At 43.1% G+C, this 15,451-nt stretch overlaps 1 protein-coding gene across 4 annotated transcripts in view; it reads left to right on the top strand.

Moving 5' to 3' along the window:
* LOC121536829 (protein TANC1) overlaps window positions 1-15,451 on the top strand; it is a 292,594-nt gene that overhangs the window by 84,150 nt on the left and 192,993 nt on the right. For all 4 annotated transcript variants that reach the window (XM_041844415.2, XM_041844417.1, XM_045206560.1 and 1 more), the window contains exon 3: window positions 398-607. In XM_041844415.2, coding sequence (XP_041700349.1) covers window positions 398-607 — 210 coding nt within the window. The remainder of the gene's footprint in view (window positions 1-397; window positions 608-15,451) is intronic.

Raw genomic sequence — 15,451 nt, forward strand, 5'->3', positions numbered from 1 at the left:
GACGATATTATATCAATACTTTGACTCCAAATATTGATTTGTTTAAAAAAAGTTAGCATTAGCTAGCACTAGGGAACTCCGGTATTTGCCATCTTATAGCTTGTTCTCCATCTTCTTTTTAAATAGTGAGCCAACATGTTTTCCTCACTTTTATTTCCATGACTGATCAAAACTCATTTTCTCATGCTCTCTCATCTCTCTGCAGCAGACATATAGTGAGCAATGTGTTTGGAACATCAAATCGCAGTATCGAATCGCAATACATATAGAATCGTGAGAATCGCAATACATATCGTATCGGCACCTAAGTGTTGTGATAATATCATATCATGAGGTCCCTGGCAATTCCCAGCCCTAGTGAATAATGTCCTAAACAGTGTCCATCCTCTCTTCTCAGCGGGTGAGCTCTACATTGCACAGCGAAGGTGCCCGCCCGGCGGCGGTGCCCCCCAGACACATGAGCCTGGAGGCCTCCACCACCCCTACTCCCCAGAGGATGTGTTCAGACTGAGCCTGGCCAAAGGCGTGTCCATGTCTCTGCCCTCCTCGCCCTTGCTGCCTCGCCAGTCCTACATGATGCCCTCGCGCTCTAGCAAGCGATCCCCAGGTACTGTACTGCACTGCCTCCATCCAACCTCACCCCACCTCACCCATCATCACTCCTCCTCACCCTACCCCTCCTCACCACACCCCTCCTCACCCCACACCACCCCTCACTTCTAGGCTTACAGCACTATACTATTACTGCAGTAGCTACACCACTACACTTACATTTACCAGTCCAGGCGTGAAGTGCTATGAGCATTTCCTGTTTCTCTGTTCTTGTAATCCCAGCCTGGGACTGGTTCAGTCTCAGTGGACGTCTTCTGAAAGTGACGTTTGCTGTCTTCCTTCAGGTGTTATTGTGTCACTGCTGAACATCTGACAGCGCCTGAGGATCGACAATCCTTTTCGCTTTCAACCAGAATTTCTGTAGCTTCCAGCTTGTTTTTTTCTTCTAAACATGTCATACACACTTGTCGTTGTTATACTCGAAAAATACCTTCTTAGAAAGACAGGGAAAACAGTATTGGTTCATCCACTTGTATTCCTTTCATACTAAGATGTTTTTCCGCCAACTTTACCATACCGCCAACTTTTTTCCGCCTTTTCTTTATATCTGAAAGGTATTGCCATGTATCAAAGCCGAAACTTTTATTTTAACCAAACGACCTAGTAATAATTTCGGTAAAGTTCTTCCTACTGCTTAGTATGAAACGTAGCTGCAATACTGAGGCGGCATTGGGCACGCACTAGGCTCTTAACCTCTTAAGGATCACACCCTTCTTTTCAATTTTCGCCTAAAATGCATACCCGAATCAAACTGCCTGTAGCTCAGGACCTGAAGCAAGGATATGCATATTCTTGATACTATTTGAAAGGAAACACTTGGAAGTTTGTGGAAATGTGAAATGAATGTAGGAGAACATAACATAATAGATCTGGTAAAAGATAAAACAAACAAAAAATGTTTGTTGCATCATCTTTGACATGAAAAATAAAAGACATAGATTCAGATAGGAAGCTGGAGGTAATTTAGATGTTGTCCACAAGAGGTCAACAATGTACGTGCAAATAATACGCTAATATAAGACATGTATATGTCCGTGAAAATTTGCTTTTGTTTACAACGTCATTGTAGTCACATTATCCGTATTGAGCAACAACTGTCCCGATTTCGGGACACCCATCTAGTAGATGTTAAACTCTTGATGGTTGCTAGGCAGCGCCCTGTTACCATCATCCTGGCAGTTTTAAACTTTGCAAGGCATGTCACTTCACCCATCTCTTCGCATAGCCCACCACTAAGAATGCACTGTTTTCTTAACCACAACTGGATGGATCCATAAAGAATTACTGTGGGAATAGCCAAAATATCACTGAATGACGAAAATATTGGAATAAAGTAGGCTAATGCAATTGAAGGCATGTATCAAATTGTTGATTCCTGAAACTCACAAAGTCATTCAATCCTTGTAATAGATATGAAGCAATAGCCTACCGTCTGTGGTCAACTAGATAATAATTTCAGCACTGTTTTGTTTGGGACAGCGCCATCGCGCTGCTTTGAGACAAGCGTAGGGACTCGTCATCATAAATCAATAGGCCTAATGCCAGATTTTTGTTTTCACTGAATCATCATTTGGATATTGGTTAGGCTACAATTAGGCTGGGAAAATGTTAGTTAAGTTGAGGTGGGTGGGTGCTGCTCATGATCATCTTGTCTAGTTGGCTCATTTAGGCCTGTTAGAACATTTTGCCAGTATGTTATGTAGTTTAACAAGTGGATTATTTTGGTCTTCAGTCGCTTAGTAGCCTATAGGCCTACCCCTGACCAAAAGCCTGTGACTTCACTGACTTGTCTGATAATCAATCAATGTTATTTGGTTTCACTGAATCTCCGTCTGTATAGGCTATTTGGTTAATTGTTTTCTGGCTGGGCAAATAAGTGGAGGTGGTAGCCTAAGTCAAGGGTAGGCCTATTATTTTGCTCGATCACATATATACAATTCCAAAAGCCTGCGGAGGTTGTGAAATGTGAACACGAGACTCACATGCTTTTGAAAATAGTATTGCTATTATTTTCTATCGGTATCATGATAAAGATAAGACCCTACGCCTGCTTCATAACAAAGTGGAGTGAGGGTAGGAAAGAGATTAAATGTGGATCCAAAAAGTATGGGCAGCGGTTCCACACATTTCCGTGACACAAGTTGTGTGGGAAAAATATTATTTGTATTTTATTCCGTTATATTCTTACTATAAAATATAGGCAATGTGTGTTGACTGTAGTCGGGTAGGTGTGTCTTGTCTGTTTAATGAACAAAATAATGAACTATACAGTAAATCCTATGTGAAAGCAGTATTGGTCAATTCATTCAGCTTTTGCCCTATAGTCAATCTCCATGTGATTCCAGTGTGTTTGAGTCAGGGTAGAGGAGGGTAAAGGGTTTGTTTGTTTGTTTCACTGTATCCCTCCTCTTCATCCCTCCCTCTTTATTTGATCAGCTTCTGTCAGGATGGTGGCCTTTACAACGACGGAGCTTGTTGGCACTCTATTGGTTCTTAATGGGGGGCATGTGTATACACAGTGTCTGATTGTTGCTCCCCTTTATCTGCTCCCCTCTCTCTCCCATGTTGAGAACATTGCTGTCAACAGCTGTGGGTGTGTGCAGCCATCTTCAAAGCAGCATGGGCCATTGTATCTGGACCTGTTTCAACCTGAGTCTTTGTATTGTGAAGACAGCAAAGAGGATAGAAATCCTTTAAGTGGTCACTCTGGCCCCTTGCACACATCTGGGACTCATCTGTGTGGTATCTACTCTTCAGTGGAGGCTGCTGAGGGGAGGACGGCTCATAATAATGGGTGGAACAGAGCAAATGGAATGGCATCAAACACTTGGAAATCATGTGTTTGATGTATTTGCTACCATTTTACTTAGTCCGCTCCAGCCATTACCACGAGCCCGTCCTCCCCAATTAAGGTGCCACCAACCTCCTGTGCTACTCTTTGTTTTGAGTGCTCAATGCTTTGATCTAGCCTTTAGTATAAGATGTGCTGGTAAGTAGGCCTTTGGCCTCTAGATCCAACTAGGCCACTGGTCTAATTTCAGAGCAAGGCTATATTTTCTATACCTCAACAAATACTTCTATCATCAGTAACATAACTTTATTTTGGAGATTAAAATGTGGAAATCTCTACGGATTTTTTAAATTAAAAAAATAAAATAATTAGGGGGTAGATCAGCTTTAATATTGCAGATAGATTGTAACTTCCATCAATGTAATTGTTTGCATCACTTCCAATCCCCCATGTATTTTTTTCACAAATATATATATATATATATATATATATATATATATACACACACACACATACATACATACACATAAATACATGAGGTACGTTTTACTCGCTCCAACTGTATTGGAAAATGGAACCGTATTTTGGTATATTTTTGCCTGTTTGGAATGAGGTTTCTAATGGGGAGTATCCTGTTCTAATTTCAGCTACAGAGCTTGGGAATAGTACCCTCTGATCCAGACTGTTTTCATTTGAGAGATTGTGGTTGCCACAGATTTTTTCATCTCAAACCTCATTTGCTATGCTCTTTTTCCACAATTCTCTCCGCACAGTGCTCTCCAATTCTAATGTTGGACTAGTGAGTTTGTAAAGCAAACAGCATATATTATGCAAATTAACGTCTTTTTTAAAAGAGGCCTTTGACTGCAAATATGCTTACTCTGTAGTTTATTGTGCTAAAACGAGAATTGGTAGCTGTATTTGTTAAAGCCAAGGAAAACCGTAGTCAAGTCGAGCAATGTGAAATCCACATCTGAATGTGTTGTAAGTTTGTCTAAGCAGTGTACAGTCCCCTCTGACTCACGTACCACTCAACTTAAAAACACCTTTTATTCTCCATCCTGCAGGTGGTATTGGTATTTGCCGTGATTGTTTTAAGCCCATCAAAGGCAGCTCTGATGAAAAGCACATTGACAGGAAAGAGAGAGAGGGGAAGAGGGAGAGAGAGGGGGGGAGGACAGGGTTTGTGAAGGTGAACAGGGCCCAGAGAGAGAGAGGGCCATGTTCATTACAGACACACATCCCTATGGAGACACTCTGAAGGTAAAGAGGTACAAAAGGGATATAGCAGAGTAGGAGAGAAATAGTTAAGATGGTTCAGAAAAGAAGGGAAAGGGGGATGGTTGAGGGTGGATACTCCACTGTCTTGCTCACAGGTAAATGACAAACTGTAGGGGAAGAGTTCACACCTACAGTTAATTAACACATACCCGAGTAGCACTGTAGGAAATATCCCAGCTCTCACTAATAACAGGTTGCCATCTTGAATATGTTATTTTGGTCAAATACCTTCAGGGCAAACCCATAGTGAAAGCCTACCGTGGGAGAGTGTGTGTGTTTACTCTGCTGTAGTTTAGCAGTGTTTAACAAAGGGAAATGTCATGACCCAGTGACTTATCCTCTACAGACGTCATGTCAGAGAGGGGGACAGAGAGAGAGAGAGACGTTTGTAAGTGAAACCGGATTGTGCTGTTTCATCAGGGCAGCTCAGAAACATGCCTATAGTTACTGTGACAGAGGGAGGAAGGCTTGGGGGAGGTAGGGTGGGGGGTGGGGGTCCTGTCACCCCCACACTAGTCAACCCGCCCATCTCTCTACCCTGCTGCTCATCCTACCCCCATACTCCTCATCCATCCACTATGACCTTTATGGGAAGTGGTTGCTCTGATCCCAACGCCTTTGTGGCTTGCTTCATTTCCTGACAGATTGGATAATCTATAGCATTGTGGTGGAAGGCTTGATTTTAATGGGTGTCCTTTCATGAAGACTTCACAGAAATAACACAGATAACACTGCGAGCCAATTAAGAGCATGACGAATGCCTGAGCCACATGGGCCTGGTGGTGCTGCTCACTGCTGCTGCTTTGATCAGCTAAGCAGAGAGCTTACAATTAACGCAGTGCAGACATGTGTTGCACAGGACCTCCAGTGTACAGTCTGAAGTTTACAGGTCCGGAGGAGGCTGGCCCACTCGAGGGTAGGGGCTCAGCCCTCAGCCTCAGGAACGTGTGACTGACTGCCTCTGCTCTGACTGCCAGTGGGACATGATGGAATCCTGGGCAACTCCACAGTGACCTCCTCTGGTCATGTCAGGTCACTGTGTTTTCCATCAGTGATTTCCTCCTGCCTCTAGTCTTCAAGGTCGTAACCGCCCAGCCAAGCTCTGTCTGAACCAGCCCTCCCTGTCTCCCTGATGACTTTCTGGGGGCTGGGAGTGCATGAGCAACATTCAAACAACCTATCTCCTCTCAGCCGAACACACATCTATATGCACATCAGCCGTCCTGCCTACCAGATATGCCAATAACAGCTCTGCTTCCGTCCCAATTACAGGCTTTACTAGTGACATTGGATTTAAACTAAGGAGATAGAGTGGGGAGAGTAGAGTTTACGCTCTACTTCCCCCACCAGAGAAGATAGGTGAATGGACATTGTGAGGCACGTGAACAACAATTAGGCGTATACTTAGCCATCTTGACACGCTTTAGGGAAACAAAACGGCAGTTCATATCATATGTATCACCGTCTCTGGCCCTTATCATTTTAATCTACATGTACTGTACAAATAAAAATACATTGAATATACCTTTGAGCATGGTGAAGTTATTAATTACACTTTGGATGGTGTATAAATACACCCAGTCACTACAGAGATACAGGCGTCCTTCCTAACTCAGTTGCCGGAGAGGAAGGAAACTGCTCAGGGGTTTCACCATGAGGCCAATGGTGACTTTAAAACCGTTACAGAGTTTAATGTCTGTGATAAGAGAAAACTGAGGATGGATCAACAACTTTGTAGTTACTCCACAATACTAACCTAACTGGCAAGGAAGCTTGTACAGAATAAAAATATTCAAAAATATGCAACAAGGCACTAAAGTAATACTGCAAAAAATGTGGCAAAGCAATTAACGTTTTGTCCTGAATACAAAAGTGTTATGTTTGGGGCAAATCCAATACAACACATTACTGAGTACCACTCTCCATATTTTCAAGCATAGTGGTGGCTGCATCATGTTATGGGTATGCTGGTAATCATTAAGGACTAGGGAGTTTTTCAGGATAAAAAAGAAACAGAATGGAGCTAAGCACAGGGAAAATCCAAGCGGAAAACCTGGTTCAGTCTGCTTTCCACCAGACACTGGGAGATGAATTCACCTTTCAGCTACAAGAAGACAGTGAATGTTCCTGAGTGGCCAAATTACAGTTCTGACTTAAATCTGCTTGCAGGTTGTCTAGCAATGATCAACAACCAATTTGACAGAGCCTGAAGAATTTTGAAAATAATAATAGGCAAATAATAATGCTGGGTGAGAAAAAAAATCAGTTTAATCCATTTTGAATTCAGGCTGTAACACAACAAAATGTGGAATAAGTCAAGGGGTATGAATACTTTCTCAAGGCACTGTACATTGAGGGGAAAAAGTATTTGACTCCCTTTAAGAGTGTGCTCCTAATCTCAGCTCGTTACCTGTATAAAAGACACCTGGGAGCCAGAAATCTTTCTGATTGAGAGGGGGTCAAATACTTATTTCCCTCATTAAAATGCAAATCAATGTATAACATTTTTGACATGCATTTTTCTGGATTTTTCTGTTGTTATTCTGTCTCTCACTGTTCAAATAAACATACCATAAAAATTATAGACTGATCATTTCTTTGTCAGTGGGCAAACTTACAAAATCAGCAGGGGATCAAATACTTTTTTCCCTCACTGTATATGGAATGAGGCTTGGGCAGAGCAGGTACCTCGTAGGCCATTTCACATGGAAATCATTTAAAAATCTTACGCTTTGATGGGGAGCTTTGGCCCCAGTTCTCTATGGTTCAAAGGGTTATTTTATTTTCCTCGATCTGTCAGCCAGATGTGCATCTTATCTGTGAAGGAGAGCATGCCGGCGCAGGACTCTTGGCACTGTAGTCTCAGTTTGGTATCTATATCATCATCAGATCTGAGTCTTCCTCCTTTTCCCAGCCAGGCGTGTAAGTAACCCTGACTGGCCACTGCTATTGATGGATCTGAGAAGACCCTGCTGCCATGATATACTATGTTTGGAAACGTCCTTGGACTAAACCCTACTACCAAATGTAAATTCCCTTAAACCCTCCGACCCCCTACAGACTCCTTAAGTCCTGTGTTAGAATATCATGCAGTGTCTGTATGGAGACAAAGTAGAGTGACACAGATCCTCTTTTTCCACGAGTCTTATCACGGAACTTCATTTTGTAGCGATGGGGTAGAGGGAGTTACAGAGAGAAGCCAACCACAGTTCACTTAAAGTTAACCCAGCAGTATCCGTGAGTGATGGTGGACTGTTTGAGCCACTGCTTCTTCCACTATCAGACAGGATGAAGGGCTGCCACTTAAAGGGGAATTTCACCCACGGGGAATCAGGGCTTGTTTTCATAATGACTGAGGCATTTCTAGGACAGTGAGATGTGTTTCACACATAATTGGCCAGGAGGAAGGCACGTCAGGGCTTTGTGCGCTGAATGATACACCCTATGACGGCTTCCGGTGTATTGATGGGGGGTCTAAAAATACATGTAGTCCTGCTTTGTGGCTCTATGTTATGCTGATTGCACTATATGTTTTTGTGGGTGTAGATATTGTTGTCCTTGTTCGATAGAGCCATTGGACAGACGTCTTTTAGCGATGTTCCTATCCGCGGATTCATTAGTAAATATACAAGCAGACCCATTTTTTCTAGTGTCTGAAAGTCCACAACTTTGGTTGGGTGGTGCTTCCTGCACTGGCCCACGTCCCTCCCCCAAGGCGGACACTAACAACAATCCTTTGGGTAAAACTGAAAGAACTGACCAGACGCAATGGCTTCAAGTGATTCCTCTCATCAACACGAATTCGACGATAGAGCATCTATTAGCTACATGGTGACATTCAACCATACATGCTTCAACCAGAATATAGCGAAGAGGATTCGAAAAACAAAGAGTTGGATTTAGCTAACATTAGAAGCTCAGCTAAACAAAGAGTTGGATTTAGCTAACATTAGAAGCTCAGCTACAGCCGATGCCAGCACCAAGAGGGCAGATGACAAATATGGTGCCTAGCTAAGTAAGTTATTTTATCCTACAAGCCACCTACAGTGAGGGAAAAAAGTATTTAATCCCCTGCTGATTTTGTACGTTTGCCCACTGACAAAGACATGATCAGTCTATAATTTGAATGGTAGGTTTATTTGTAGAGTGTGCTCCTAATCTCAGCTTGTTACCTGTATAAAATACACCTGGGAGCCAGAAATCTTTCTGATTGAGAGGGGGTCAAATACTTATTAAAAAGCAAATCAATTTATAACATTTTTGACATGCTTTTTTCTGGATTTTTTTGTTGTTATTCTGTCTCTCACTGTTCAAATAAACCTACCATTAAAATTATAGACTGATCATTTCTTTGTCAGTGGTCAAACGTACAAAATCAGCAGGGGATCAAATACTTTTTTCCCTCACTGTAGCTAGCGAGCTAACTTTAGTTTATCTAGTGAAACCCATATTTTGTATTGCTGGCTAACATACTACTGTGTTACAGTGGGGGGAAATTAAAAATATATATATGTTTGCTAACTTAGCAAGTTATGTAGCTAGCTAGGTAGCTAGCTAACTAGCAAAGTTAGCTAGCTAGCTAAACAACTACCGGTAGCCATATATATGACAAAAAATAGAAGAGGTTGTACAATCGGAGATCTTTTGTATCTCGATTGTAAAGCTTTTTCTCTTAGTCGTAGATATGGCTAGCTACTAAACAGCAAGCTACAACGTTACAACCAGCCACCTAAAGCTAGGTTTACCAGCAAACGTTAGCACATGACTGAAGTTGGCTAGTTTGTTAGCCTGGCGCCTGCTAACTTGCTATGCGCCACACCTCACATTTGTAACTTGTTAACAAACGTGTAACATCAGCAACTGTAAATAATTGTACTAGCTAGCTATGTAACATAATTGATGAGGGCTGACGTTGGTTATGATTATGACCTTGGATGCATTTAATTCTCACAAAATTGTAGGTATGATGCAAGATAGGATTCCAATCAGATGTAAATAACAAGTATTGCATGTCCAGCAAGCTAGCTAGCTAAGTTTACTACCAAACATTGAGGATAAATAATAATACAACAATTTACTGTTGTAAATCTCTAAAACTGAAGCTGGATTTACTATAAAACATATTTGCCTAAGCATGCCTGATAGACATGGTGTCACGCCCTGGCTCTGGGGACACTGTTATGTTGAGCCAGGGTGTGAAATTCTATGTTTGTATTTCTATGTTGGCGTGAGTGACTCCCAATCAGAGGCAACGAGTGTCAGCTGGTTGTCTCTGATTGGGAGCCATATTTAACTGTCTGTCTTTCACTTTGTGTTTGTGGTTTCTTGTTCTTATTTGGTTTGTGTTAAACCGTAGACATCACGTTTTCGTCTGTTATTTTGATCATACCCTAATAAATAGAAATATGTTCACCTTCAACGCTGCGCATTGGTCTCTCCCTGACGATCGTGACAGAAGAAACCACCAGAACTGGACCAAGCAGCCTAGTGAGGAGCAGAGTGGGTGGACTTGGCAACAGTGGAGGCAGAGCTTCGACTGGGTCAAGCCGAATGAGGAGCTGAATGGCGGAGATTGGCAGCAGAAGAGCGAGAGTTGTGCGAGAATTATCGAGGCCTGGCCCACGGGGAAGAGAGACTCCCAGAAATTTTTTAGGGGGGGGCTCACGACGTCGGACCAGCAGGAGGCCGCGATAGAGCGGTCCAGCGGGTTGCCAGAGGAGGCCGCCAGGTTACGGGGGCCACTGGTCGAAGAGGGGATGGAGGATGTAGAGGCACGGCGAGAGGTACTGGTGTGTGTCCCCAGTACGGTCCGGTCCATTCCTGCTCCCCGCACCAAGTCAGTGGTGCGTTTCGTCAGCCCTGTCCGGCACGGTCCTGCTCTCCGCACCAAGTCTGTGGTGCGCGTCGCCAGCCCAGTCCGGCCCATTCCTGCTCCCCGCACCAAGTCTGTGGTGCGTTTCGTCAGCCCTGTCCGGCCCGTTCCTGCTCTCCGCACCAAGTCTGTGGTGCGCGTCGCCAGCCCAGTCCGGCCCATTCCTGCTCCCCGCACCAAGTCTGTGGTGCGTTTCGTCAGCCCTGTCCGGCCCGTTCCTGCTCTCCGCACCAAGTCTGTGGTGCGCGTCGCCAGCCCAGTCCGGCCCATCCAAGCTCCCCGCACCAAGTCAGTGGTGCGCAGCCAGCCCGGTCCGTCCCGCTCCTGCTCCCCACACCAAGCCAGTGGTGTGCGTCGTCGGTCCGGCACGGCCCGTGCCTGTTCCACTGGTGCCTGGTCCGGCACCGGTCAGATGCGTTACGCCGAGCTAGAGCAATCCGCTCCATCAGTGTGCAGTCCAGCTCCGGACAGCGGGGCCAGACCGGACCAGGGGTACTTTGGGGGTTGGAGAGGGAGTGGGGATCAGGCCCGAGCCGGATCCGCCGCCAAGGCGGAGTGCCCACCCGGTCCCTCCCCTGTGGTATTTAGTTGGCGCGGTCGGAGTCCGCGCCTTTAGGGGGGGGTACTGTCACGCCCTGGCTCTGGGGACACTGTTATGTTGAGCCAGGGTGTGAAATTCTATGTTTGTATTTCTGTGTTGGCCTGAGTGACTCCCAATCAGAGGCAACGAGTGTCAGCTGGTTGTCTCTGATTGGGAGCCATATTTAACTGTCTGTCTTTCACTTTGTGTTTGTGGTTTCTTGTTCTTATTTGGTGTTATTTTGATCATACCCTAATAAATAGAAATATGTTCACCTTCAACGCTGCGCATTGGTCTCTCCCTGACGATCGTGACTCATGGCTGTAGGTAGACACTGTCTGCTAACGTATCTAGGCTCATTTGTACGTTCTGGTCACTGTGCAAGGGTTGAGGGTTATGCCATATTTCTTTCTATTAGGCTAGATATTGTTGTAAATGTAATAACTGTGCCGGTGCACATGTATGCATGTTCAACTAGACTACCCTAATGTTATTGTTATGCTGGCACGGTTCAACTGTTGTTCAAACTGTACAATAGAGCATAATTTGAATTAATTAATACCGTGTATTGCCTGGGCTTCTTCCTGGAGTGGATTCTAGATACAGAAACATAATTATTTTCCTGCGTGTGTCATTGTTGCAGAACTGTGTCCCGTGAACTGTATCCCTCTCGAGGGATTAGACTAGGGCTGTCCCCAACAACAACAAAAAGAGTTGTCTGTTCTTTCGACCAATCAATAGGTCTAAATCTTTAAACGTGTATCTTTCCATATATAGACACATCCTATGTGTTTAATTAAATCAACTATATGCACTAAGCTTGTCTGATGATGTAAGCGCACTGTTTGATGAAATAATTAAGACACCCAAATGACTAGAGGTAGTCCGACCACATTTGATTTCATTGTGCCGGACTCAGACACAGCGAGTGACTGTGTGACTAGCACCCATTGTCTATCTCTCCTCCCTGCTGCAGCGACCACCACAGAACATCAACAGTGTTTATCACGCTGTCCGTGTTGCTGAAGTTGCAACATAATTACAGCCATTTCTGACTGAAATATTTAACAATAAATTGGTTATAACAAACTCTGAACACCGTAACACATGTGACAGTAAAATGGATGCAGAGGAAATGAGAAATAAACTTGAAACGGGGGAATGTTAACTGGTTGGCGAAGTGAGATGTGTGGAATAAATTTGTCTAGTTGTGGAAAATACTGGAGATCAAGAAAAATAAGGTAAGGAGCAAGTGTTGCGTGCATATTATGTGTGCCAAACAGGTGCTGTTAGAGGACATTATATTTTTTCTGACCGTTTGGAACAATGTAAACAACACTAAATAAATGATAAGCGTACCAGAGTGTTTATTTTATTTTATTTTATTTTATTTTTTTGTGAAGCCTTTATTACAGCAAAGACTAACAACAGTCGCATGCATTTGTGAATGCAATTGCTGAAATGGAACGGTTTATTTATTGTTTATGCTAATACTTCAAGGGTCGCATTGTTATTTTATTTGAAATCTCGACAAACCATTTCTGTATGGACCTTGCTTTGTGCACAGGGGCTTTGTCATTCTGAAACAGGAAAGGGCCTTCCCCAAACTGTTGCCACAAAGTTATGCTGTAGAATTAAGATTTCCCTTCACTGGAACTAAGGAGCCTAGCCCAAACCATGAAAAACACTATGTTGGCACTATGCATTCAGGCAGGTAAGGTAGCGTTCTCCTGGCATCTGCCTAACCCAGATTCGTCTGTCGGACATTTCCAATGGCGGCGAGCTTTACACCACTCCAGCCGACGCTTGGCATTGTGCATGGGGATCTTAGGCTTGTGTGCGGCTGCTTGGCCATGGAAACCCAATTCATGAAGCTTTCGACGAACAGTTCTTGTGCTGACGTTGCTTCCAGAGACAGCTTGGAACTTGGTAGGGAGTGTTGCAACCGAGGACAGACCATTTTAACGTTTTTTTGTTGTTGATATAAATAAATAAACTATGACATAGGTGAAATTGATTGACAGTGTGTATACCAAAAGATAGATATATGATTTAGCTGATGGCTTTCAGAGTTCAATACAGGACTGTAACGTTAGCTAGCTAACTTACCCAGCTAGCCTCCTGTAGTTCAGTTGGTAGAGCATGGCGCTTGCAACGCCAGGGTTGTGGGTTCGATCCCCACGGGGGGCCAGTATGAAAAATGTATGCACTCACTAACTGTAAGTCGCTCTGGATAAGAGTGTCTGCTAAATGACTAAATTGTAAATTGTAGGCTAGCAAGCTAGCTAACGTTAGGTTACCTCTAATTGAGAATCTTCCGTTTTGTTGTGAAGGGGGGAAAAAATGCTGTTATCATATCACTTCTAAGCTGTTGTCGAAATGGATTCCCCATCAGTTCAGCCTGATAATCCCTTTGGTCACCGCACCATTCTAGTTAGCCGCAAGCCACTGGCAGAATCGGGGTTTGGCCGGGCGGCCAGCTCTAGGAAGAGTCTTGGCAGTTCAAAACTTCTTCCATTTAAGAATGATGGAGGCCACTGTGTTCTTGGGGACCTTCAATGCTTCAGAAATGTTTTGGTACCCTTCCCCAGATCTGTTTCCTCGACACAATCCTGTCTCTGAGCTCTACTGACAATTCCTTCGACCTCATGGCTTGGTTTTTGCTCTTACATGCACTGTCAACTGTGGGACCTTATATAGACAATTGTGTGCCTTTCCAAATCATGTCCAATCAATTGAATTTACAACTGGTGGACTCCAATCAAGTTGTTGAAACATCTCAAGGATGATCAATATAAACAGGATGCACTGAATATTTATGTAAATAAGGTATTTTTAATACATTTGCAAACATTTCTAAAAACCTGTTTTTGCTTTTTTTGTCCATTTTAGAACAAGGCTGTAACTTAACAAAATGTGGAAAAAGTCAAGGGGTCTGAATACTTTCCGAATGCACTGTAGTAATGACTATATGCCGTGGCAGAGCCAGGGTGAAATTCCCCTTTAGGCCACATGTCAGAGCCAGGCTAGCCTCCCCACAAATACCACATCAAACTAATTCAGTAGAGAAAAAGAGAGATGGACAGACAGAGAGAGAACAAGCACAGGGACACAGTTGGATGCTATTCCCCTGGCACAACACAATGTATTTTGCATTGTGTATCCTCTCAAAAGGTACATGCACACGATATTGATTTAATACCTCAGGGTATTTTCCTATCTTAATAGGTCAAGGAAGCAATTGGAATGAGTTATCTGAATAGGAAAAAATTGGTTGGGAGGGTTAAACAATAGCACTGCTTGAGGGACTATTGATTTGAAGAGAACAAAGGGATTTTATGAATAGTAAATATTGGCAGTGTTAAATGAAGGAGGTGGGGAGTCACTCAACAGCATATTGGTACAATAGGCAACGCAGAGAAGATTGGATTTGTGTCAACATAGAATTTATAGAGCACTGTTGATGGGTGGCGTTTGATTAAGTACTACAGTAATGGTTAAGCATGGCTATGTGTTTTCCAGTAGATTTCATAATTAAACCAAATACATTAATATAATGTAATATGTACAGTTAATTTAGTGCTTAAATTAGGTTAATGCTCAAACTGATATACCCATCTGTATCTGTCACAAGACTTTCATAATATGACTGATATTGATAATTACCTTTTCATCAGAGGGCGACTTTAATTTCCATGCTCAAGCCTCTGCTAAATGTTTTCTCAATATTCATTTTCCTCTGCTATGCCCCTGCCTGCCAAATCGTTTTTTGGCTCTCGTCCAAATCACTGTTCAGTTACCGATTTTAAAGACGGAACATTTTAAATGATAAATTATACAAAAAAAGCATAAATGTTCCTTCTTGTAACATTTGTCATTACTTTAACTGTCCATTGGGCCTTACAAATAATGTTCTGTCTCTGTCGAGGGGATGAATTTGCACGTCTCCTGAAGTCACCTCTACAGTATTATCCCAGCAGTTACATGGCTGCCTCAGGGGATATTGATATGTTTCTGGGGGCTGTGGTAGAAAGGCTGAGGATAAATCCCAAATGTCACCCATGTTCCCTTTATAGTGCACTACTTTTGACCAGGACTCATAGGGATGAAATGTTTATAAATTTACTGAAAAACAATACCATGTTGCCTGGTGAAGGGTTTAATTTATCTCATTATCTAGAACAGAGAGGGTTAGAATAGACATGACTATTAAACTTTGAAAGCATTATACCCATTTGCAATTCCTCCATACTAGTTAGTTTCCGAAATCCATTGCATTGTCCTGAATGATAATTGTTATGAATAAAATAGTATG

The sequence above is a fragment of the Coregonus clupeaformis genome, chromosome 23 (genome assembly GCF_020615455.1).
Source record: "Coregonus clupeaformis isolate EN_2021a chromosome 23, ASM2061545v1, whole genome shotgun sequence".
Taxonomy (NCBI): Eukaryota; Metazoa; Chordata; class Actinopteri; order Salmoniformes; family Salmonidae; genus Coregonus; species Coregonus clupeaformis.